This window comes from Dendrobates tinctorius, unplaced genomic scaffold (genome assembly GCF_039654945.1).
Source record: "Dendrobates tinctorius isolate UK_male_01 unplaced genomic scaffold, ASM3965494v1 ptg000294l, whole genome shotgun sequence".
Lineage (NCBI taxonomy): Eukaryota > Metazoa > Chordata > Amphibia > Anura > Dendrobatidae > Dendrobates > Dendrobates tinctorius.
The window spans coordinates 1,765,001-1,789,752 of NW_027361961.1; the positions used below are offsets into that span (position 1 = coordinate 1,765,001).

A 24,752-nucleotide genomic window follows, 5' to 3' on the forward strand; every position below is an offset into this window, starting at 1 on the left:
TGACAGAGCAGCATGCGGACATAGTCTATATTATGTCTGCAGACTGGTCCCATACAGCACATCCCTCGCTTCCGAGCATGCTCAGTGCCGCAACACGGATTCCTGCACACGGAAGCACATGGATCCATGTTGTCCTGGATCCGTGCTCCATAGAGTTCAATGTTAATTCCAGACGTGTAGCCGCGGATCCGTGCGTCTCCCTGCGCCTTGTGTTTTTCAGATGACACAAAACTGCAACAAGTTGCGCTTTTCTGCGTCTGATAAAATATGCAGACACAGCGATCCGTGGGAAAACGGTGACATCTGGATGTACAGTCCCATCCGTCACCACTGAAAGTCAATGGAGACAAAAACTGATCCATGTGCAGCCAAAATATGCAAGTGTGACACCAGCTTAACCCTATATAATGATTGGAGCTGGACCTGATTTCTCCACAGGTTTTGTCTAAAATCACTTTATATTACTTCCCCTACCCTTAGGGCTCATACTCACTTATGAGAGACCTACGTGATTCTCGTGTGAGTCTCTCGCATGGAAACCTGGCACTGCTGCCGGCACTCGGACCGGAGGGGGTGACTGCATAGAAGTACATGTAACCGCACGCTCCGGTCCGAGTGCTGGTGGCAGTGACAGGTTTCCATGCGAGAGACTCACACAAGAATTGTGCGACTCTCTCGCTAGTGAGTATGAGCCATTAGCAGCAACAACTGCCGTCGTCTCTCCTCCTCCCTGTAGTGTTATCCTGAATCCTCCTGGCCCTGCGATCAACGGGATCCGTTACATAACGGCACTAATGCTATGTAGCAGATGCGTTAACGCACCCTTTGGCTGCAATGATACTAACGCATCCAAAATCGGCCTTATGCGTTACTTCATGACGTACCCTGGAACGCGGTTTGCAGCAGTCGGGGGTGCGTCATGAAGTAACGCATCATGCCGATTTTGGCAAGCGTTTGGATGCGTTAGTAGCATTGCGGCCAATGGGTGCGTTAACATGTCCGCTACATAGCGTTAGTGCCGCTTGCTAGTAACGGATCCCGTTGCACGCAGGGCCATTAACGTAATGTGAACCTGGCCTAATACTATGAGAAGATGATATACCAAACAATGTGCTGCGTCTCTCCTCCTACACATACTATATACTGTATGTATACGCCATGGATGAGGGGCCAGGAAAGTAGATCTTTATTCGGGACTAAAGGTAACGCACAGATCATTGCAGATGATTATGATGACAATGTGCTGAGTCCCTCCATGCCATATGTGCCAAGGAGGCACTGGCAGTGTATATTTGGGACTGAAGGGTTAACTCCCCTGCATTTATTCACAGTCCTCTCCTGACTGCTCCGCCCCCAGATAAGTGACAGTCAGGCTTCACTAAGCTGGGTCAAGCTGCTGAGGCGCCAGAAAAAAAAAAAACGGCTCGTTCACCCTGCAGAGCCGGCTCATTTCGTTCACAGCAGGGAGCCGGCTCTTTGAATCGGATCGTTCATGAAGGACACAGCACTAATAGCTGCCTGGCGGCAGTGCAGGGAGATTGATTCTACCTGCTCTGCTACAGAATGTAACTGTAAAGTTACAGTAGCATAGCTCCGGATGGGCCCCTCAGAGCACGGGGCCTCTGCCTCCCCGGTAGCTACGCTACTGTTTTTTTTTGTATTATAGTAACAGAAAAATTAAACTAAGGTCGCGTGCACATGTTCAGTATTTTGTCAATATTTCATATCAGTATTTGTAAGTCACAATCAGAGAAAAAGTATCATAGAAACACGTCACCAAGAAACCCCAGTCCAACATTGCTAGAGGCTGTGGCGGGCTGGGCCAGGGAAGCAGGGGACACATGCACTGCCGCAGGTCATTCTGAAGCACCTGGGCCCGTGCACCGAGATCAAGAGCTGGGGGAGCGTGCACGGTCGCGTCACAGTTTGCTAAAATGATGTCACGCTGTGCGCCCCTTCACTTCTGCTTCTTGCGTAGAAAAGACAAACCAAGGTAGTGTAATAGTATTAAAACACCTAATATTTGTGTATGTTTATGTGAATCTGTATGTGATTTGTATGTTTGTCTGTGTGCGCGGGTGTGCATGTTTACGTGTGCATTTCAGTGTGTGTGCGTCATTGTGTTTGCATGTCCATGTCTAGTCTCTGTGTGTGCATGTCTGTGTGTTTGCATGTGTCTGCATAACTGCAAGTGTCTGCATGACTGTGTGTGCACGTGTCTGTGTGTGTGTCTGTGCGTCTGTGCATGACTGCGTTTGCATTTCTGTATGTGTGTGTTTGTATGTCTGGAAGTGTGTGGTTACCTGCGCTACATGTGTATGTGTGCATGGCCACATTTCTGTGTAGGCGTGTGTGTGTACATGTGTGTTTGCATGTCTGTGTGTGTACATGTGTGTTTGCATGTCTGTGTGTGTGTATGTGTGTTTGCATGTCTGTGTGTGTGTATATATATATATGTGTGTATATGCACGCTTCTGCATGTCTGCGAGTGCGTCTTTGTGCATTTCTGTGTGCTCTTCCGAAGATTTATTATAATTGGAGAAAGATAGGGGAGACATTTTAGGAGACAGTATGGAGAGAATGTGTGAAGAAACAGTATAGTGAATGGGTGCGGGAACAGAATGAGCAAGTGGGATTTTTGAGTGGACAGTATGGAGTGTGGGGCAGAATGAGTGAGGAGACTATTGAGGGTAATGATGTGAAGAGACAGCATGGGGTCACAGAGCAGAGACTAGGTAGTGTGGGGTGAGGTATAGAGAAGGAGCAGTATGGGGGGACTGTGAGGACACAGCAAGGAGGGAACAGTATACTAAGGAGAGTTGGCGTGATAAAGAGGCACAGTATAGTGACTGAGCAGTATAAGGGGACACCGTGTGAGGGGACACTCTGAAGACGAGACCCAGTATAGAAAAGAGAGGGATAACAAACAGAAAGGTAAAAAAGAATTTCAGCTCACCCTCAGTAGATTCCCAATTAATTCCATGGTACAAAGCACAAGATCACTTCTCTGCCAGACATAGAAAAGATCCAGCTTCGACAGTGTAAAATCATAAAGTCTTTTATGCGTTTCGAACATCTGGCAAGTTCTGAGTTTACGAACACTCCAGGTGTACAAAACACATAATTTTCCATCTTTTTATCACCTTCCTTACCCGGACTATATATACCATTATGTCGCAACAATTGCCTTCATTTTAAATGGCTCCAATGCAGACTTTATGATTTTATACTGTCGAAGCTGGATCTTTTCTACCCATACGCACATAGAAAAGAGAAGACAGTGTGGAGGGCATGTACCATAAGAGGGGTAGAGTATGAGCACATATTATTTGCAAGGATCATTATGAGAGTTAGTATTCTATACCGCGGCTCAGTGTAGGGCAGATATTTTTAATCAGGAGCATTATAATGACTGCTATTTTTAAGGGCACTCTGTCAGGATGTGCTCCAGAAGACTGGAGAAGATTGAGGTCTGCAGAGACGAGCTGTGGATGAGAAAAGTTAACAAGGCGTCTGGACAAGATGGAGACTAAAAGAAAGAGAACAACTTTAATCCGAGAAGATGTAACATAGTATCATAGTTAGCAAGGCCGAAAAAAGACCTTTGTCCATCCAGTCCAGCCTATATTCTGTTAGAATAAATCCCCAGATCTACGTCCTTCTAAAGAACCTAATAACTATAAGATACAATATTGTTACACTCTCCAGAATGCCAAGGAGTATGATAAGTTAAAAACCTAGATACTGGCATGCCTGGGGGTGACAATGTCAGTAAGGGCTCAACGAGTCCATCATTGGTCATATGTTGGTGATAAACCACCTCGCTCACAGATGTTTGATTTGCTGCATCTGGTCCAAAAGTGGCTGCAGCAAGAGTCGTCCACTCCGGCCCAGATGTTAGAGCGGGTGGTGATGGACCGATTCAGCCTTTCCTTACCCAGGCCAATACAGACCTAGGTTGCCCAGGGCAACACCTGGAATTCAGACATAGTAACATACATAGTAACATACAGTAGTTAGCAAGGCCGAAAAAAGACATTTGTCAATCCAGTTCAGCCAATATTCCGTCAGAATAAATCCCCAGATCTACGTCCTTCTAAAGAACCTAATAACTGTAAGACACAATATTGTCATGCTCCAGGAAGACATCCAGGCCTCCCTTGGACCGCTCGCCTGAGTTTTCCATCACCACCTCGTCAGGCAAGGAATTCCAGATTATCACTGCCCTAACAGTAAAGAATCCTCTATGTTGGTGGAAAAACCTTCTCTCCTCCAGACGCAGAGAATGCCCCCTTGTTACCATCACCTTCCTTGGTATAAACAGATCCTCGGAGAGAAATTTGTATTGTCCCCTTATATACTTATACATGGTTATTAGATCGCCCCTCAGTTGTCTTTTTTCTAGACTAAATAATCCTAATTTTGCTAATCTCTCTGGGTATTGTAATTCCAACATAACCTTTATTAATTTTGTTGTCCTCCTTTGTACTCGCTCTAGTTTCATTATATCCTCCCTGAGCACCGGTGCCCAAAACTTTACACAGTACTCCATGTGCGGTCTAACCAGCGATTTATACAGAGGCAGTATAATGCTCTCATCATGTGTATCCAGACCTCTTTTAATGCACCCCATTATCCTGTTTGCTGCTGCTCCAGGTAAGTTTATATTAAACTAGGATCCCCAAGTCCTTCACCATGTTAGATTTACCCAGTGGTTTCCCGTTCAGTGTGTAATGGTGATATTGATTCCTTCTTCCCATGTGTATTACCTTACATTTATCATTGTTAAACCGCGTCTGCCACCTTTTGGCCCAAGTTTCTAACTTATCCAGATCCATCTGTAGCAGAATACACAGATAAGATAACTGGATGTAAATGCTCATTTGTGATACTTCCTGCGTCTCATCAGTACTGTGGTTCCTGTATGGTTTGCAGTCTGATGATGACTGTTAACAACAGCTCCCAGTATCTCCACTTTTAAGGACATACTGGGAGTTGTAGGTTCTTGGTATACAAAGGTATATGGGGCTGACCTGACATTATAATTGATGTATTTATGTACTGATGTCTGTCTGTGTGTTTGAGCGGGTCTGCAGCTATGTCTGTGTATCTGGAATTACCTTATATGTATTTTTGTAAGATGCGTGTATGTAACAGTGCACTGTGGGATGTAAAAACATTCATATGTTTGGGCACATAAACTAAATTTATAAGGGCTCTTTCACATGTGTTAGCAAATTCCTTTTGCCTTTACATGTTTAGAAACAGACAAGTGAAATTTACTAACATTGGCATAAATGTCACCTTAGGCATATGATTGTATTGCGTGGATTCAGGAGCTGAGCCTGCTCCATATCAGGCAGATGTCGGCTGTGATAAATAACAGGTATCTGCTTGTAACAGCAGTGATCAGAGCTTTACGTGATTGCTGCTGTTTTAAGTATTTAAATGCCTGTCATGATCCAGGTTGGATATGACAGAGAAAATGCAAGTAACCTTTTTTTTTTCTTTGGCTGTGTGGTTTCAGTTCCAGTTCCCCCCCCTGTGGCCATTAGAATTATTGCACTGTGGTGTCTTTTGTTCTAAATTTGCCCCTGGTGGTGGTGAGCGTCATTGCACTTTGTTACTTTAGTTTTTTGCACGTAATTATAAAACAGGTGTGATTGCTCTATAAAAGAGTGTCAGGTGTGGTAATCACGGTTGGTGAAAGTCCTCAGTTACAAGCAAGCCTGGGTGAAGGATGGAGCTGAAGGAGAGTCCCGGGCAGCACAGTGAGAGTCCTGGAGTGGCAGCTATGGTGTCTGCGAGGAGGGCTGGCATGGCTTGGTGGAGTGGCAGCTATGTTGTAGAGCTGCACTCATGATGCTGGACTCGGTTGCTGGAAAGCTGGACTCAAGATGCCGGACTCTTTTGCTGGAAAGCTGGACTCATATGCTGGACTCTATTTCTGGACAGCTGCATGCAGGTGGAGGACTCTGTTTGCTCCAAGGCTGCACTATGGTGTTGGACCCGGTCGGAGGTAGTGGGCTCTGTTGCTGGGAGCGTAAGCAACAGAGCAAAGCTAAGTGGTGTTTCCCTGTTTTCTCTTTTCCTTATGTGTGTTTTAGTGCAGTGGTGGGATTAGTTTCCACACCGGCCATTACACTAGAAAGGGGTAGGTGGAGGGCGAGCTAGAGTTTAAAGGTATCCTGATCGTCGCCCGGTGTGGAACCGGCCTAGGGAGCATTAGGAGTGTAGAGACACTGACTCAGGGGAGTGCAGGAGGTCTCCACTTCCCCATTCCCTATCGCAGGGCCGCCATTGTTATTGTTACCAAGGTTTTCCCTTTTATTGTTTAAATTCGCCTTACTGGAGGCGGGGTTTCCAGACATACGTGTATTCCCAAAATTCGCCTGTTGGAGGTGGCGTATCCAGCTGCACATTTTATTATTTAAAGTCACCCAACTGGAGGCGGTGTATCCAGGGTCACGAGTGTCATCTAAATCCGCCCTGCTGGAGGCGCTGTGTCTAGCCATGCGTGACCATGACTTTAACACCAACCCATACATTTTTATTCTGGTGAGCCTCGGGCCATGTTCAGACCTGTGAGCATTTGCTGCTGGGCCTCACTGAGGTGAGTGAGGAGCTGCATGGTGTGTAAGCAGTTCCAGCAGCAGTAATCAGGGTCTGGGGCCTTCCCTCTGACTCAACCAGAAAAGCAAATAGCGGCTGGCAATGAAGCCCCCTAGAGTCGCTGCTGGGGAGCGGGACTTGCTCATACTGGCGGACGCACCCAGACAGGTGGGTGGAGTTGGTGTCCCCATGGTGCTGTCTGGGGTTCCCCGAGGTGAAGGGGTACGTCCCGGTAGTGAGCAGACTGGTGTTATAGTCCGTAGGGCCAACGCCAAATCTTCCATACCACCGAAGAAGCCGCCCCCTCCTGGTCGTGTGAAGGAAGGCGACCAGGGAGTGTATTTTTCCTCCATATCCCAGGCCCCTTTCTCTCCAGTGTGAGCAGCAGGTGCGCTGCGGGGGAGTAGGGGAAAATCTCAACCCTCGCCATTAGCCAACCCTGGGAGGCGCAGACCTCGTGGTGTAAAGGGTTGGAGGGTGGTGATCCCTTGGTGAATAGCGGGGGTGTGAATGTGGGGACGCCTCTGTTGCCGATCCCAGAATGAGTTCACCGAATTATGACGAACGAATGTATGGCAATAAACGTTCAGGTCCGGACCTGTGTGTGAACGAGCATGTACGGGTAGCCACCAAAAAACATCCTGTGGAAGTGTGTTGCGGAGTCTTACCAGCTTATACAGAACATACACTTACATAACTCATTCCCCAGGTTGGCGCCTTGGAGATATGTGGTGCCGCCAGAACATACATTGCCTATACCAGCGGTGCGTTTGTCATTAACCTGAAGTGTCAGGTAGTGTTTGGGGTGAACTCTGGATCTGAGCATCCCCGCTGTAGGTGGTTCCCCAATGAGGAGCGGTCTTGAGGGTCCAGAGGCCCCTCATTAAGGGGAGGGTACTGTCATGATCCAGGTTGGATATGACAGAGAAAATGCAAGTAACCTTTTTTTTTCCTTTGGCTGTGTGGTTTCAGTTCCAGTTCCCCCCCCCGGTGGCCATTAGGATTATTGCACTGTGGTGTCTTTGTTCTAAATTTGCCCCCCCGGTGGTGGTGAGCGTCATTGCACTTTGTTACTTTAGTTTTGTGCACGTAATTATAAAACAGGTATGATTGCTCTATTAAAGAGTGTCAGGTTTGGTAATCTCGGTTGGTGAAAGTCCTCAGTTACAAGCAAGCCTGGGTGAAGGATGGAGCTGAAGGAGAGTCCCGGGCAGCTCAGTGAGAGTCCTGGAGTGGCAGCTATGGTGTCTGCGAGGAGGGCTGGCATGGCTTGGTGGAGTTGCAGCTATGGTGTCAGCAAGGAGTTCTTGCATGGCTTGGTGGAGTGGCAGCTATGTTGTAGAGCTGCACTCATGATGCTGGGCTCGGTTGCTGGAAAGCTGGACTCAAGATGCTGGACTCTTTTGCTGGAAAGCTGGACTCATATGCTAGACTCTATTTCTGGACAGCTGCATGCAGGTGGTGGATTCTGTTTGCTCCAAGGCTGCACTATGGTGTTGGACCCGGTTGAAGGAAAAGATGCACGCAGGTGGTGGGCTCTGTTGCTGGGACCGTAAGCAACAGAGCAAAGCTAAGTAGTGTTTCCCTGTTTTGTCTCTTTTCCTTATGTGTGCTTTAGTGCAGTGGTGGGATTAGTTTCCGCACTGGCCATTACACTAGAAAGGGGTAGGTGGAGGGCGAGCTAGAGTATAAAGGTATCCTGATCGTCGCCCGGTGCGGAACCGGCATAGGTAGCGTTAGGAGTGTAGAGGCACTGACTCAGGGGAGTGCAGGAGGTCTCCACTTCCCCGTTCCCTATCACAGGGCTGCCATTGTTATTGTTACCCAGGTTTTCCCTTTTATTGTTTAAATTCGCCTTACTGGAGGCGGGGTTTCCAGACATACGTGTATTTCTGAAATTTGCCTGTTGGAGGCGGCGTATCCAGCTGCACATTTTATTATTTAAATTCACCCAACTGGAGGCGGTGTATCCAGGGTCACACGTGTCATCTAAATCCGCCCTGCTGGAGGTGCTGTGTCCAGCCACGCGTGACCATGACAATGCCCTTGTCAATCACTGACAGTGGCATTTAAATATCACGATGGCCAGTGCCTTCACTCATCAGCTCCCATCAGCCCCCTTTGACGCAGTTGCAGGTTGCTGATGAGTTGCCATTTATTGCTGCCATGTTAGTCATTCAATGAAGTCCAGCCTGAGGATGGGCTCCTTGGACGATGTTACAGTCAAGGTGACGAGACATTATTACATCCTGCTCACTTTGTAGTTAGTGGTAACTGTAATGTCTCACTCCTTACACTGACCCTATGACAGGAATTGAGTCGTGGCAAGGAGAATAAAACTTAATTTTCTCCCTGTAGCTCACACTTTTCCATTAAGACAGCTAACCAGGCTTTAAACCCTATTTACCTGCAGATTAACCCATATCTGCAGATAAATACCATTTCTCAAGGTGACAAGTTACCCTTAAAGGGACTATGTGAGTACAGAATGGCTGTTCAAAAGAAGTCCTGCTTGTTTTAACTCAATCTCCATGTCACGATAATATGAATATGCTCATATACTAAGTACACTTCAAGAATGTTCCACTGCATTTACTGTGACACACGCATGCTTTCCTTCCTCCCATTAAGTTTGTGTAAAGTCTACACGCTGCAGCAACGATCCCCCTTACAGTCCCCCCTGCACAAGTTACAGCCCTCCATCTCTACCTGCCTGCGTATAATCCTTTCTCCCTCTTTCCCCCCACCCTCAGGAATGTGTGTGTGATTCCTCTCACCCCTCCCTCCTGCATACAGCTGGGAAACTGAAAGTAAAAAGTAGGAACACATGGCTTCAGATCTCTTTGTTCCTTTAAACTGGTATATGAAAACACAGATTAGGCATGGAAGTAGGACAAATACATTTTTAGCATATGCATCAGTAGAACCACCCACCAGTGAGTTTGTTAAGCTCCGGCACCAGCAGAATCCGAGAAATGGATTTCTACTTAACCGGGTCATGAATTCACTTCATGTTTAGACTTAAAAGAACGCCAATTTCATACTCAGAAAAATGATGGTTCTGCCACTACCCTACGAGTCTCGCAGCCAGAGTTATGATGGTTATGAGTTTTAGTAACTATTGGACAAGGGGAGTGCATTCCATGGTTCCGCCTATTCAGTGAGGTCATGAACAGCGGGTATAACATTTTGAAGCCCATTTAGGAGTGTGTCTTTTGCCTGGGGATCCAGCTATGAGAGGCTGTGAATTGTGACCTGATGAATTGAGAGAGTTCCCCTCCCCAACCAACCATCTCTACACGGCATGCCAGTAACTGAAACATGTAAGCTCATCTTTAATCCATCTTTATTTTGTAATTTTCTGTACATACTTTTATTGTCTTGTTTGTAACATCTTTTATAAACTTTTTGTAAACACTGCCCATTTCTTTTTGGAGTAAAAGCTATAATATTTACTAGTTTTATTTTCCATGCTCTAATAACTTATTACCACATCCTCTGAACTAAATCAGCACTACTGATTGGGTTGGCTTCTGACCCGATATCAATCATAGGAACTAGTAACTGGTGGCAGCAAAGTGTTCTGGGCTTTTGGGGAGACACTGGCAGTGATGGGCGGAGATTTATAAGAGTATTACCGCATGAGACTGGGAGTAATTATATCGCCCTCACTGCAGCGTGTCCAATAGCCAGTACTCAGCAAGGCGGCCCTCCTGGCGACTACTTATCCTAGGTGTAGTTCCCTGACTGAACAGAGGGAAAGGGGGCCCCAGAGAGCTGCAAGTTCCAAACTTCCAGAGAACTGGAAGTGGGATATAATAAATCCCCTGATGAACTGGGGGCAAATAAACACCCCAGTTCATGATAATCCACCTCTTCCCTCTAATTTGATTGACAGCTCTGGCTTCATAGAGCCAGAAAAGGATGAAGAAAGATAGAAGATACCGATTTCTTGAGATCTTTCAGGTTTCAGGGCTGTCGCTGGGCAAAATGGAATTTCTGCTCACTCCAAAGAATTTCTATTAGGATCAGCTCTGAAGACTGGATAGGCCACTCCAGGACCTTGAAATGCTTCTTATGGAGCCACTCCCTGGCTATGTGTTTTGAATCATTGCCATGCTGGAAGACCCAGCCACTACCCATCTTCAATGCTCTTACAAGGTAATGAGGTTGTTAGCCAAAATCTTGCGTTATATGACCCCATCCATCCTCCCTTCAATACGATGCAGTAGTCCTGTCCCCTTTGCAGAAAAGCACCCCCAAAGTATGAGGTTTCCCCCACCAAGCTTCACGGTTGGCATGGTGTTCTGGGGGTTGTACTCATCGTTTTTCTTCCTCCAAATGCAGCAAGGGATGTTTATACCAAAATGTTCTATTTTGGTCTCATCTGTCCACCTTACCTTCTCCTATGCCTCCTCTGGATCATCCAGATGGCCATTGGTGAACTTCAAATGGGCCTCGAAATTTGCTCGTGTGAGTGGTGGGACCTTGCATGCCCTGCAGGATCTTAATCCATGAAGGTGTAGTGTGTTACTAATGGTGATTTTTGAGACTGTGGTCCCAGCTTTCCTCAAGTCATTGACCAGGTCCTCCCATGTAGTTCTGAGCTGATTGCTGAAATTTCTCAGAATCATTCTTAGCTCACAAGGCGGGATCTTGCATGGAACCACAGACCAAGGAAATTTGACAGTCATCTTGCGTTTCTTCCATTTTAACAAAAAAAACCTTTGATATTGTGCAGTGCATATTACAGTTCTTTTGCACACTGTATAGTTTGCTAAAAGGCACACTTGAGAGAGGCCAAAAAATGATCAAGTAGTAATACCGTTTATGGTAGCTGTAGTGTGGGCCCCTAGAGTCAATTCCCCTGGTGGGCCCTAGGTAGCCCAGTCCGACCCTGGATACAGTACAAACGCAGGGGAAATATAAGATAATCATTGACCAGAGGTAAGAGCCCCTTAGGGGATGGGGGCCCTAGGCAAATGCCTAGTTTGCCTGCCCCTATCACCGGCCCTGTCTAGGAGTCCCACTGTTTTGAAAATTCTCTCTCGTTGTCTCATGTCAGTATCATCTAATGGAAGTAAAATTCACAATATTTTTAAAATTGTCAAAATAAATTCATCCCGGCGTCATCCCCTACGTGTCTTCCATAGTGTATTGCAGTCCCTCTGTGGAGACACAGGGGTCAGCGGGGGCTCTAGTCCGCTAGCCAAAACCACATGAACCAGAGCTCATCCCACAGAATGCTCGCTGTCATGATCCTGTATGGGTTTTGAGTCCTGTCTGCCCTTTTTCCGGACTGATCATGTCAGGGGTTAACTTTGCTTGGCCTCATTTTGGTTTCAGGTTCGCTATTTCTCCCTGCTGGGTCCTGCAGGCCATGTCAGTTATATTTTCTGCCTACGGCATGAGTATCTGACTCTGGTAGTACCCTGATTTGTCTTCCTGCTGTTGCTGACTTTGCCCGTATCTGTTTGTTTCCCACTCCCCATCCCGACTCAGTGTTTTCCTTTCATGTTTAGGACTCCCTGGTACCTGACTTGGCTTGGACCTTGACCTGCTGTTTGTCTCTTGTCTTTGGCATATCTGCTCCTGACCGGTACTGACCCATTTGGCTTGCTTCTGACTGTGTTTGTTTATTCCTTTGGTACTGCGCTACAGACTAATATCGATTCGGCTTGTTTGAGTATTCTGCTGTCACCGGGGACAGCCTCACTGCTGCACTGCAGGTCTGTTCTTGCTGTGTGCATTCTTCCCTCCACTCTATTGCCATCTAGTGGAGCTTGCATCTACCTGCATAGCAGCAGAGTGACAACAGCTCTCATTTTACCGTGTGCATATTACTACTCAGACAACACAGGATGAGGGTAAAACAGTGTGGCAACACTTTATTGAACCACAAAACAGGCAAATAACACATCAAACAGTACAAGCAACATATCCAATGGTGCAAATTAGTCTCACCCACTGATTTGCTGGGATAAGAGCAGCTGTGACTTCAGCGTTTCCAGTGCCAGCTACCTCTATGTCTCCCTTGCACAGAGAGGAGGTAACAAGAAGCTTAGGAAGTTGGCAGTCCATTGAGGTACAAGGCCAGGTGCTGGGAAGGTCACAACCTGGCTTCTGCGAACATCTCCACAGAGCCAGGTGAGTCCCATTCCTGGCTTCACAAACATAGGCCTCCGGTGACAGGTAGGTCCAAATCCTGACTACCCCAAATGTATTCATAGGTTCAGTGGTGGTCAATGAAGCAGATCTATATTCTTTCAGCCAGGGCTGTGGTCCTCTAAGCTGGCATCCTGTAGAAAGTCAGATCTGTGTCACTCGTGATAGAGCCAAAATCTGGCAGCTACCCTGTAAAGCAGGGGTCTCAAACTCGGTAGAGTAAATGGGCCGCACATAAAAAAAAAATTTGAGCTGGGGGGCCGCATTCCTTTCAAACTTAATACACCCCGTACACACGCGGCTCCTCTCCGTACACCTCATACACAGCGGATCGGAGCCCTTACACCTCGTACATACAGTGCTCTGCTTCATACACCTCGTACACACAGGGCTCCGCTCCTTACATCTCGTAAACACAGGGCTCCGCTCCTTACACCTCGTACACACAGGGCTCCGCTCCTTACATCTCGTACACACAGGGCTCCTTACACCTCGAAAACACAGGGCTCCGCTCCATACACCTCGAAGACACAGGGCTCCACTCCATACACCTCGTACACACAGGGCTCTGCTCTGTACACCTCGTACACACAGGGCTCCACTCCGTACACCTCGTACACACAGGGCTCCGCACACCTCGAACACACAGGGCTCTGCTCCATACACCTTGTACACACAGGGCTCCGCTCCATAGACCTCATACACACAGGGCTCCGCACACCTCGAAACACACAGGGCTCCGCTCCATACACCTCGTACACACAGGGCTCCGCACACCTCGAACACACAGGGCTCTGCTCCACACACCTTGTACACACAGGGCTCCGCTCCATAGACCTCATACACACAAGGCTCCGCACACCTCGAAACACACAGGGCTCCGCTCCATACACCTCATACACACAGGGCTCCGCACACCTCGAATACACAGGGCTCTGCTCCATCCACCCTGTAAACCCCTCCTGACCCCACACATAAACTTACCTTCAACCAGCACCATGACAAGCACACAGACAGCAGAGTCCTGCACACACTGAGGCCCCTGATCATGTGACCTCTCACTCCTCCCCCTCCTGTGACCTCATCACAGGTCTTGTGCAGTGTGTGCACACAGAACAGCCAATGCCATCGCTGCTCCTGAATGCCCGCCTTCCCCCTGCCTCAGGGAGTGAGACATGTGGTGCACCGCGGGCCGCAGATGCCTGCCTCAGGGGCCGCATATGGCCCGCGGGCTGTGTGTTTGAGACCCCTGCTGTAAAGTGTTCCTGGCTGTGGTTATGTAAAGAGAATCTGGTTCTTTGGATTTCTGAATCTCTTGGCTGTCTCAAGGTATATTGTTAGAGGCATATCCCACTTATATAGCTCACAATTGTTGTCTTTCAAGCCAGCATCCAGAGGTCAAAAGGAATACGTGATAAGGTTAACGTGTATTGTTAGACTATTTAATCAATTTGCATAGTTCTTATTCCTTCATTTTGTAAGACAACAAGCCACAAGACCCACACAATGGTCATTCAACACATTAAGCAAACATCCATTGTTCAATGACCCTGCATCAGTGTCTTACAAAGAAAGCAGACAATAAATTGTAGGAGCTGATGTAAGAGGCAAACATTAGCCATTTAAAATGATTAAAAATCAACGTTTAAGACTCATGACAACAATATATAGTTCTTGACCAACTGAAGAACAACAGCAAAATTCAAAAGTCGTCATATAGATAACAGTCTATTCCTCCTGGCTTACTGAAAATAGACATCTGGTTAATTAAGATAAAATGATGTGTCATCACACCCTCATTTAAATTTTTGCTAGACCTTGCACTTAGTGCATAGGCTTTACATCCCATACCTTAACAATGGGAAGAAAAGGGTTTTGAGGACCTTCTCTACGTGTCATCAAGGGTGTATTGGAGTCCCTCCTTTAAATTTTTTTCAGACCTTGCACTTAGTGCATAGACTTATGAGTCTAGGAGTCCCACTTCCTAACAATTTTAAAGGAATGTGTAGGAGACCCTCCTTTATGTTCTTTATGTATCAGAGTCCCTCTTCCTTCTAATTTTTGGAAGTTCTTGTATTGTCTGCATAGGATTTTTAATTTTCAGAGTCCTTTCTTCATGAATTAAACAGGATGTGTCTCACTATGTCACACACCACATGCCCAGATAAGGTAGTAAAATGTTAAAATTATATTTACGGTGAATGTTTTTTTTCACCATTGAAAGCAATGAGAAAATGGACTCTGTCCATCATTGGACGTTAAGGGGTTAAGATAAAAATATTTATAGTCACCTACCATGCTGGCACTTGCATTCCTAGTAGCACACATTACATGTAGGTTGATAAGTCATTTGGGCTCTGCACCCAATCTGTACTGGGTCACTGTCCCCACCTTCGGACAAATGGGACATCAAGAGGAAGTCAGAGAGCCGCCTTAATGTTGATGTTCAATATGTCTGAAGGCTGGGACAGTGAAGGCAGTGCTGACTGGGTACAGGGCTCATATGATGTAAAAACCTCATGTGAGCTCCAGGAGTGCGAGTCCTGATGCTGCTTGAATTTGAATGGCGCTGGAGCAGGAGGTGAGTATAAATGTTTTTACTTTTATAAGACCAAACAGGAATAACAAGAAGAATTGAGCGAAACAGGTCGGCCAGATTCATAAGTCGCTGAATTATGGCAAAGTCGGGTTTCACAGACCGAAACCCGACCACAACGTGAAGTCGGCCATGCGGTTGGCAAAACGAGCGCCAAAGTCGGATTTCCCAGAATGCTTGCACGTGACTTTTTTCAGCCAATGAGCAAGGACGTACAATGTGGCCAACGAGATGACATGTGCAGCGTCCGGGGAGAGAGCAAGATTTCACGCACTTTAAAAAAAGCAGTCCGGCATGTAGGTGTTTACTGTCCTCCACTCCCTTCCGACTTTGCTTCCCCATTGACTTGCATTGGGTTTCGGGTTTCAGTCGGACCTTCAACTTTTCCCAACAGTCGGCTGATTTCATTTGACTCGACTTTTGAGAAAGTCGGGTTTCATGAAACCCGACTCGACCCTAAAAAAGGCAAAGTCGCTCATCTCTAATAACAAGGGATTGTCCTTCTCATGGATAACCCTTTTAGGAAGATAAAAGTTGATTTCCATTTAAAATCTTTCCCACACTGATAACATGGAAAAGGATTCTCCTCAGTGTGGATTCTATGGTGTCTAACAAGTTGTGATTTCTTCACAAAACATTTTCCACATTCTGAACAGGAAAAAGGCTTCTAACCTGTGTGGAGTCTCTGATGTTCGATAAGATGTGATTTCTCTGCAAAACATTTCTCACATTCTAAACATGAAAAAGGCTTCTCCACAGTGTGGGTTCTTTGGTGTTCTTTAAGACTTGATTTCCGGTTAAAACATTTCCCACATTCTGAACATGAAAAAGGCTTCTCTCCTGTGTGGGTTCTTTGGTGTTCTTTAAGACTCGATTTCCGGTTAAAACATTTCCCACATTCTGAACATGAAAAAGGCTTCTCTCCTGTGTGGGTTCTTTGGTGTTCTTTAAGATTCGATTTCCGGTTAAAACATTTCCCACATTCTAAACATGAAAAAGTTTTCTCCCCTGTGTGATCTCTCTGGTGTTTATCAAGATTTGATTTCCGGTTAAAACATTTCCCACATTGAGAACATGAAAAAGGCTTCTCCCCTGTGTGGATTCTATAGTGTCTATTAAGAGCTGATTTCTTCACAAAACATTTTCCACATTCTGAACAGGAAAAAGGCTTCTCCCCTGTGTGCAGTCTCTGATGTTCGATAAGATGTGATTTCTCTGCAAAACATATCTGACATTCTAAACACGAAAATGACTTCTCCCCAGTGTGAGTTCTACAGTGGTTATCAAGATTTGATTTCCGGTTAAAACATTTCCCACACTGAGAACATGAAAAAGGCTTCTCCCCTGTGTGGATTCTATAGTGTCTATTAAGAGTTGATTTCTTCACAAAACATTTTCCACATTCTGAACAGGAAAAAGGCTTCTCGTCTGTGTGCAGCCTCTGATGTTCGATAAGATGTGATTTCTCTGCAAAACATTTATGACATTCTAAACATGAAAACGACTTCTCCCCAGTGTGAGTTCTACAGTGGTTATCAAGATTTGATTTCCGGTTAAAACATTTCCCACACTGAGAACATGAAAAAGGTCTCTCCCCTGTGTGCACTTTATGGTGCCTAACAAGTCGAAATTTCTGTGCAAAACATTTTCCACATTCTGAACAGGAAAAAAGCTTCTCCCCTGTGTGGAGTCTCTGATGTTCGTTAAGACGTGATTTCTCTGCAAAACATTTTCCACATTCTGAACAGAAAAAAGGCTTTTCTCCTGTGTGGGTTCTTTGGTGTTTATCAAGATGATGTTTCCAGCTAAAACATTTCCCACATTCTGAACATGGAAAAGGCTTCTCTCCTGTGTGAGTTCTTTTGTGTCCATCAAGATTTGACTTCTGACTAAAGCATTTCCCACATTCTGAACATGATAAAGACTTCCTTGCTTTATGAGCAGTTTGTTTTTTAATGCCTCTTTTGTGTCTTTGATTTCCCTTAGTAGTCGGTAGTGAATCAGATGACAGATCTTTGCTGTGAAGGGATGATGGTATATCTGGAGTAATGGCATTCACTTTAATTGTATCCTGTGGGATCTCAGGATCATCTGATTTTAAAATTGAAGAAGTCAGCTGTCTCTCTGATCTCCTGGTACAGTTATCTGCTAAGAATAAAACCAATTATTTTTTACTAAAATATCCTTGAACTTGACAGGTATGTCCATCCACCCAGCTCTCCTGCTCTCCTGCTGTCTGTCTATGAAGGGCACACAGTGCATCACCCAGCTTTGCACATAGACTTGCCTCTGCACCTAGCATTCACATGGTATGTCCATTCACCCAGCTCTCCTGCTGTCTGTCTATGAAGGGCACACAGTGCATCACCCAGCTTTGCACATAGACTTGCCTCTGCACCTAGCATTCACATGGTATGTCCATTCACCCAGCTCTCCTGCTGTCTGTCTATGAAGGGCACACAGTGCATCACCCAGCTTTGCACATAGACTTGCCTCTGCACCTAGCATTCACATGGTATGTCCATCCACCCAGCTCTCCTGCTCTCCTGCTGTCTGTCTATGAAGGGCACACAGTGCATCACCCAGCTTTGCACATAGACTTGCCTCTGCACCTAGCATTCACATGGTATGTCCATCCACCCAGCTCTCCTGCTGTCTGTCTATGAAGGGCACACAGTGCATCACCCAGCTTTGCACATAGACTTGCCTCTGCACATAGCATTCACATGGTATGTCCATCCACCCAGCTATCCTGCTCTCCTGCTGTCTGTCTATGAAGGGCACACAGTGCATCACCCAGCTTTGCACATAGACTTGCCTCTGCACCTAGCATTCACATGGTATGTCCATCCACCCAGCTCTCCTGCTGTCTGTCTATGAAGGGCACACAGTGCATCACCCAGCTTTGCACATAGACTTGCCTCTGCACCTAGCATTCACATGGTATGTCCATCCACCCAGCTCTCCTGCTGTCTGTCTATGAAAGGCACACAGTGCATCACCCAGCTTTGCACATAGACTTGCCTCTGCACCTAGCATTCACATGGTATGTCCATCCACCCAGCTCTCCTGCTCTCCTGCTGTCTGTCTATGAAGGGCACACAGTGCATCACCCAGCTTTGCACATAGACTTGCCTCTGCACCTAGCATTCACATGGTATGTCCATCCACCCAGCTCTCCTGCTCTCCTGCTGTCTGTCTATGAAGGGCACACAGTGCATCACCCAGCTTTGCACATAGACTTGCCTCTGCACCTAGCATTCACATGGTATGTCCATCCACCCAGCTCTCCTGCTCTCCTGCTGTCTGTCTATGAAGGGCACACAGTGCATCACCCAGCTTTGCACATAGACTTGCCTCTGCACCTAGCATTCACATGGTATGTCCATCCACCCAGCTCTCCTGCTGTCTGTCTATGAAGGGCACACAGTGCATCACCCAGCTTTGCACATAGACTTGCCTCTGCACCTAGCATTCACATGGTATGTCCATCCACCCAGCTCTCCTGCTGTCTGTCTATGAAGGGCACACAGTGCATCACCCAGCTTTGCACATAGACTTGCCTCTGCACCTAGCATTCACATGGTATGTCCATCCACCCAGCTCTCCTGCTGTCTGTCTATGAAGGGCACACAGTGCATCACCCAGCTTTGCACATAGACTTGCCTCTCCACCTAGCATTCACATGGTATGCCTTTCAGCTAACCCCAGCTTACCCCAGTGTTATTTATGACCTTGTTTGCTCTGGCTTGATCATATGCATCTGGTCCACTCTTAATTGTCTGACCAAGAAGAGTAGAGACCACTCTTCTCTGCTTCACACCTGACTGCACTTAGTTGGACATATATTGCAGAGCACAAGTCTGCATAAAGACTTCAGTCTGCAGTGTGATTTCTATAAGTGTGTTCTAGAAGTGTGAAGATTAATTTAAGAATTAAAACCAGAATTGGAACTGAAGGTAACTGTACACAGTCACTGTAAACAATGTTTCTGTTTGTTTTCACCCCTATAATCCTTCACTTTCTGCTAATTCCCCTAATCCCTACTCCTAGTAAGGAACTGTTCATCTCTTCTTCAATCCTCCCCATCCACCTCACCTCTGCCTCAAAACTGTTCCTTACCATACAATCCTCTGTCTCCAAACACAGACAGCCCCCTCATTCCCTCTCCTGCTCCCACCTGCTAACACTTTCTCTGCTCCTTCTCACTGCTGGTGATATCTCCCCAAATCCTGGTCCTCCTCACCACATTCCCACAGTCATTTCTACCTCCCATCCACGCTCTATCACAACCTTCCGTAACCTCTCCAACCTTATACCCATTCACCCAGCCCCCGCTTCCCCAGTCCCACTAACAGGAGCTCTGTGGAACGCTCGATCTGTCTGCAACAAGCTTTCCTACATCCATGATCTTTTTGTTACTACCAAACTTTCCTTCCTCGCCATCACCGAAACCTGGCTCACCCCTTCTGACACAGCCTCTCCTGCTGCACTTTCATATGGTGGCTTCCACCTTTCTCACACCCCCGCCCCAGCAGCAAACATGGCGGAGGAGTTGGTTTTCTCCTGTCAGATACCTGCTCCTTCACCCCAATCCCACTGCCACCCTCTGTTACCCTCCCTTCCTTTGAGGTGCACTCTGTGCGCATCTACTCCCCCTCCAACCTCCAACTGGCTGTCATCTACCGCCCCCCAGGGCCAGCCACCACCTTCTTTGACCACTTCACCACCTGGTTACTTCATTTCCTTTCCGCGGACATCCCTACTATCATCATGGGCGACTTCAACATCCCCATTGACACTTCCCTCTCAGCTGCCACTAAACTCCTATCTCTCACTTCCTCCTTCGGCCTCACTCAATGGTCTTCTACAGCCACCCACAAAGATGGCCACACACTGGACCTCATCTTCACCCGCCTCTACTCCCTATCTAACCTCTCTAACTCAACTCTTCCTCTCTCTGACCACAACCTTCTCACATTCTCTTCCCTCTTCACTCCATGTCTACAAACCCCACCCCACAAACTTTCACACCCTCGCAGAAATCTTAAACACCTTGACCTACACTCATTCTCTGAATCCCTTCTCCCTCTCACAGATATAAGTTCCTTACACAATGCAGATGACGCTGCCGCTCTATATAACACCACAATAGCTGTAGCTTTGGAATCCGCTGCCCCACTTACACATACCAAAGCTCGCAAAATCAACAGACAGCCCTGGCACACCAGCCTGACCAAAGAGCTGAGGCGAGCTTCCAGGGCTGCTGAGCGCAGATGGAAAAGATCCCACTCCAACGAGCACTTCATCGCATTCAAACAGTCCCTCACTACTTTCAAGACCACACTCGCCACAGCTAAACAAACCTACTTCTCATCTCTCATATCCTCCCTGTCTCACAACCCTAAACAGTTATTCAACACCTTCAATTCTCTCCTCCGCCCCCCAGCACCTCCTCCCTCCCCACTCATCTCAGCTGAAGACTTTGCCTCATTCTTCAAGCAGAAGATTGATAACATCAGAGAAAGTTTTGGTCAACAACCCCCAGAACCCTTCCTCCCGACTTCCCAGCCCTCCACCTTCAAAACCAACTTCTCCACCATTACAGAAGATCGACTCTCCACTCTACTCTCAAGATCACATCTCACCACCTGTGCACTCGACCCGATCCCATCCCACTTCATACCAAACCTCACCACAGTCTTCATCCCAACCCTAACCCATCTCTTCAACCTATCACTAACAACTGGTGTTTTCCCCTCAAGCTTTAAACATGCCTCCATCACACCTATCCTCAAAAAGCCCTCTCTTGACCCATCCTCTGTATCTAGCTATCGCCCTATATCACTTCTCCCCTACGCCTCCAAGCTACTGGAACAACACGTCTACCTTGAACTGTCCTCCCATCTCTCTTCTTGCTCCCTCTTCGACCGCTTACAATCTGGCTTCCGGTCACACCACTCCACTGAAACTGCCCTTACTAAGGTCACCAATGACCTCTTAACCGCCAAGAGCAAGCGACACTACTCTGTCCTCCTCCTCCTGGACCTGTCGGCTGCCTTTGACACAGTGGACCATTCCCTATTATTACAGACCCTCTCATCCCTCGGCGTCACAGACTTGGCCCTATCCTGGATCTCATCATACCTAACAGACCGGACATTCAGCGTCTCCCACTCACACACCACCTCCTCACCTCGCCCCCTATCTGTCGGAGTCCCACAAGGTTCAGTCCTTGGGCCCCTGCTGTTCTCTATTTACACCTTTGGCCTGGGACAGCTCATAGAATCTCATGGCTTTCAGTATCATCTCTACGCTGATGACACACAGATCTACATCTCTGGACCAGATATCACCTCCCTACTAACCAGAATCCCTCAATGTCTGTCCATTATTTCATCCTTCTTCTCCGCTAGATTTCTGAAACTCAACATGGACAAAACAGAATTCATCATCTTTCCCCCATCTCACGTGACCCCCCCTACGAACCTATTAATTACATTAAATGACTGCCCACTCTCCCCAGTCCCACAAGCTCGCTGCCTCGGAGTAATCCTTGACGCTAATCTCTCCTTCAAACCACATATCCAAGCCCTTTCCACTTCCTGCCGACTTCAACTCAAAAATATTTCATGAATCCGTTCATTCCTCACCCAAGAATCTGCAAAAACCCAAGTCCATGCCCTCATCATCTCTCGCCTTGACTACTGCAACCTCCTGCTCTGTGGCCTCCCCACAAACACTCTCGCACCCCTCCAATCTATTCTAAACTCTGCTGCCCGACTAATCCACCTGTCCCCCCGCTATTCCCCAGCTTCTCCCCTCTGTCAATCCCTTCACTGGCTCCCAATTGCCCAGAGACTCCATTACAAAACCCTAACCATGACATACAAAGCCATCCACAACCTGTCTCCTCCATACATCTGTGACCTCGTCTCCCGGTACTTTCCTGCACGCAACCTCCGATCCTCACAAGATCTCCTTCTCTACTACCCTCTTATCTCCTCTTCCCACAATCGCATACAAGATTTCTCTCGCGCATCACCCCTACTCTGGAACTCTCTACCACAACATATCAGACTCTCACCTACCATCGAAACCTTCAAAAAGAGCCTGAAGACCCACCTCTTCCGACAAGCCTACAACCTGCAGTAACCACCGATCGACCAAACCGCTGCACGACCAGCTCTACCCTCGCCTACTGTATTATCACCCATCCCTTGTAGATTGTGAGCCCTCGCGGGCAGGGTCCTCTCTCCTTCTGTACCAGTTATGATTTGTATTGTTTAAGATTATTGTACTTGTTTTTATGTATACCCCTCCTTACCTGTAAAGCGCCATGGAATAAATGGCGCTATAACAATAAATAAATAATAATAATAACTTTACATTTTTGAATATTTCTCCTTAAACTGTCTGTAAAAATGGTACGCTATGTAAAAATAGCTTTATTGATTTATTCTCATTTGCACAAGGAAAGACTAGAAGCAATAGGATGGAACTGAATTGAAAGACACAGATTAGATATTAGAAAAAACCTTTTGACAGCGTGGGTGATCAATGAGTGGAAAAGGATGCCATGAGAGGTGGTGAGTTCTCCTGCAATGGAAGTCTTCAAATAGAAGCTGTACAGACCTCTGTTTGGGATGATTTACTGAATTCTGCACTGAGCAGGGACTTGGACCAGATGACCGAGGAGGTCCCTTCCATCTCTACCATTCTATGATTCTATGAAATATTGAATTATTCATCAAGACAATGACCGTTCACAATCTAATAGAAAATCTTATAGGATGAACCAGTAGAGCGTGGAGTTCAACTGTTTGTCATTCTGCCTTCCCCCCAAATATGGAATAAAAAGTCACCAAACAACGTTTTGTAGGTAAAAACACCACCAATAAAAACTTCTACTAATCTCACAAAAAACATTACCCCACTCTGGTCCACCATCTCTCCGTGGAAAAACAGAGGTTTCAATATTATTAGTGGCTCAAAGGCTCTTGAAAAGCAACATGCCTTCTATAAACCAATCCAGCAATATCCACTTTCACAAAGTCAAATCTTCTTCTCGCTTCTGAGCCTTTCATTGTGCCCAAACCAAAATTAGCACCCATGTATTTGTCATAATTATAGTGAGAAAAACCCACTTAACTTATGGTGTCTCCTGGAGCACAATCTGGGCACTATGTGGTACATAATAAAATGGTATATTTGCAATTTTTCACTCTCCAACATCCACTGCACACTACTTTCCGGAAAGTGGCTGTGGAGTCAAAATAATCACTGCTAATATAGATTAATTCACTGAGGGTTATAATTTCCACAATGGAGCCACTTTATAGGGGTTTTCTACTGCTATGGTTTTCTGCATTTTGTCGTATTAGGGCTTGTGATAGTGGTGTGTACCATCTTGTCTGGAATCTGCAACTGCCACCTCTGCTTCTTTCACCAGGCATGGCCTTATTCATTCTGTAGGCAGTGAGGGATGGAGGAGATGTAGGAATCAGAAGCTCTGGGTGGAGCAGGCTCTGTTCAGCCACTTAGATTAGGGTTGCTGTGATCATCCAGTCTGGTATTATGGGTGTGTGTGCTGTCTATCTGGAGTATTCTGCTTCCTGCTTTCACCAATTGGAAAGCACCACACCCTACTAAAGCTCAAGGCAAATTGCAGGAAGATGCCGGACACAGCCTTGTTCTTCTCTGATTCAGTCTTCTCTGTGCTCAGCTGTTGTGACCCCTTAGTGACTAATTTTGTTCTTCTGATTTTGCATTTTCTCTGCCCTCCTGGTTCTGACCCAGCTACCTGACTATTCTTCATCCCACCTCACTCCACAGAACAGCAGGTAACACCATGGCCCAAGCCTTGGGTCTATGTGTAAGAACAGATCCATGTAAAGGATGATGAGCAAGGTAATACTTGGGATCTGCAAAGCGGAGTAGATAGTGCCAAGCTTGATCATGGTAGCCATATGTTGAGCTGCCAGGTAACCAATACTATTCCAAGAAGATGTGCATTTAAATAGAAAAATGAAGCTTCTTCCCTTCTTAACCCTGCCATGTGCCCAGACAGTAGTGTATAACTGTCACGCCGCCGCTGGATACTCACCCTGCCTCCGCTCCCGCGTGGCAGTCCCTCGCTGCCTGGCAGCTGCGGTGTCCTCTTCTGACAGGTACGCGGTCGACGGCATCTCTGCATGCTATGCACATCCCTCCTGTCTCTTGTGCTCCAGCGGTGCCCTGACCCGGAAGCACTGCCGGACCAATAGGAGACCAGGCAGGGATATATCAGGCCGCCCTCCTGTAATGGAGGCGCCTGATCTTTGTGCTACACCACACATTAGGCCCTCTGTTCTGCTATCAGTGTGTCTCACCTTTACGA

At 46.7% G+C, this 24,752-nt stretch overlaps 1 protein-coding gene across 1 annotated transcript in view; it reads right to left on the reverse strand.

Moving 5' to 3' along the window:
* LOC141072980 (uncharacterized) overlaps positions 1-24,752 on the reverse strand; it is an 82,333-nt gene that overhangs the window by 41,136 nt on the left and 16,445 nt on the right. Inside the window, 1 exon segment of the mRNA XM_073560246.1 lies at positions 15,861-17,521. Coding sequence (XP_073416347.1) covers positions 15,861-17,521 — 1,661 coding nt within the window.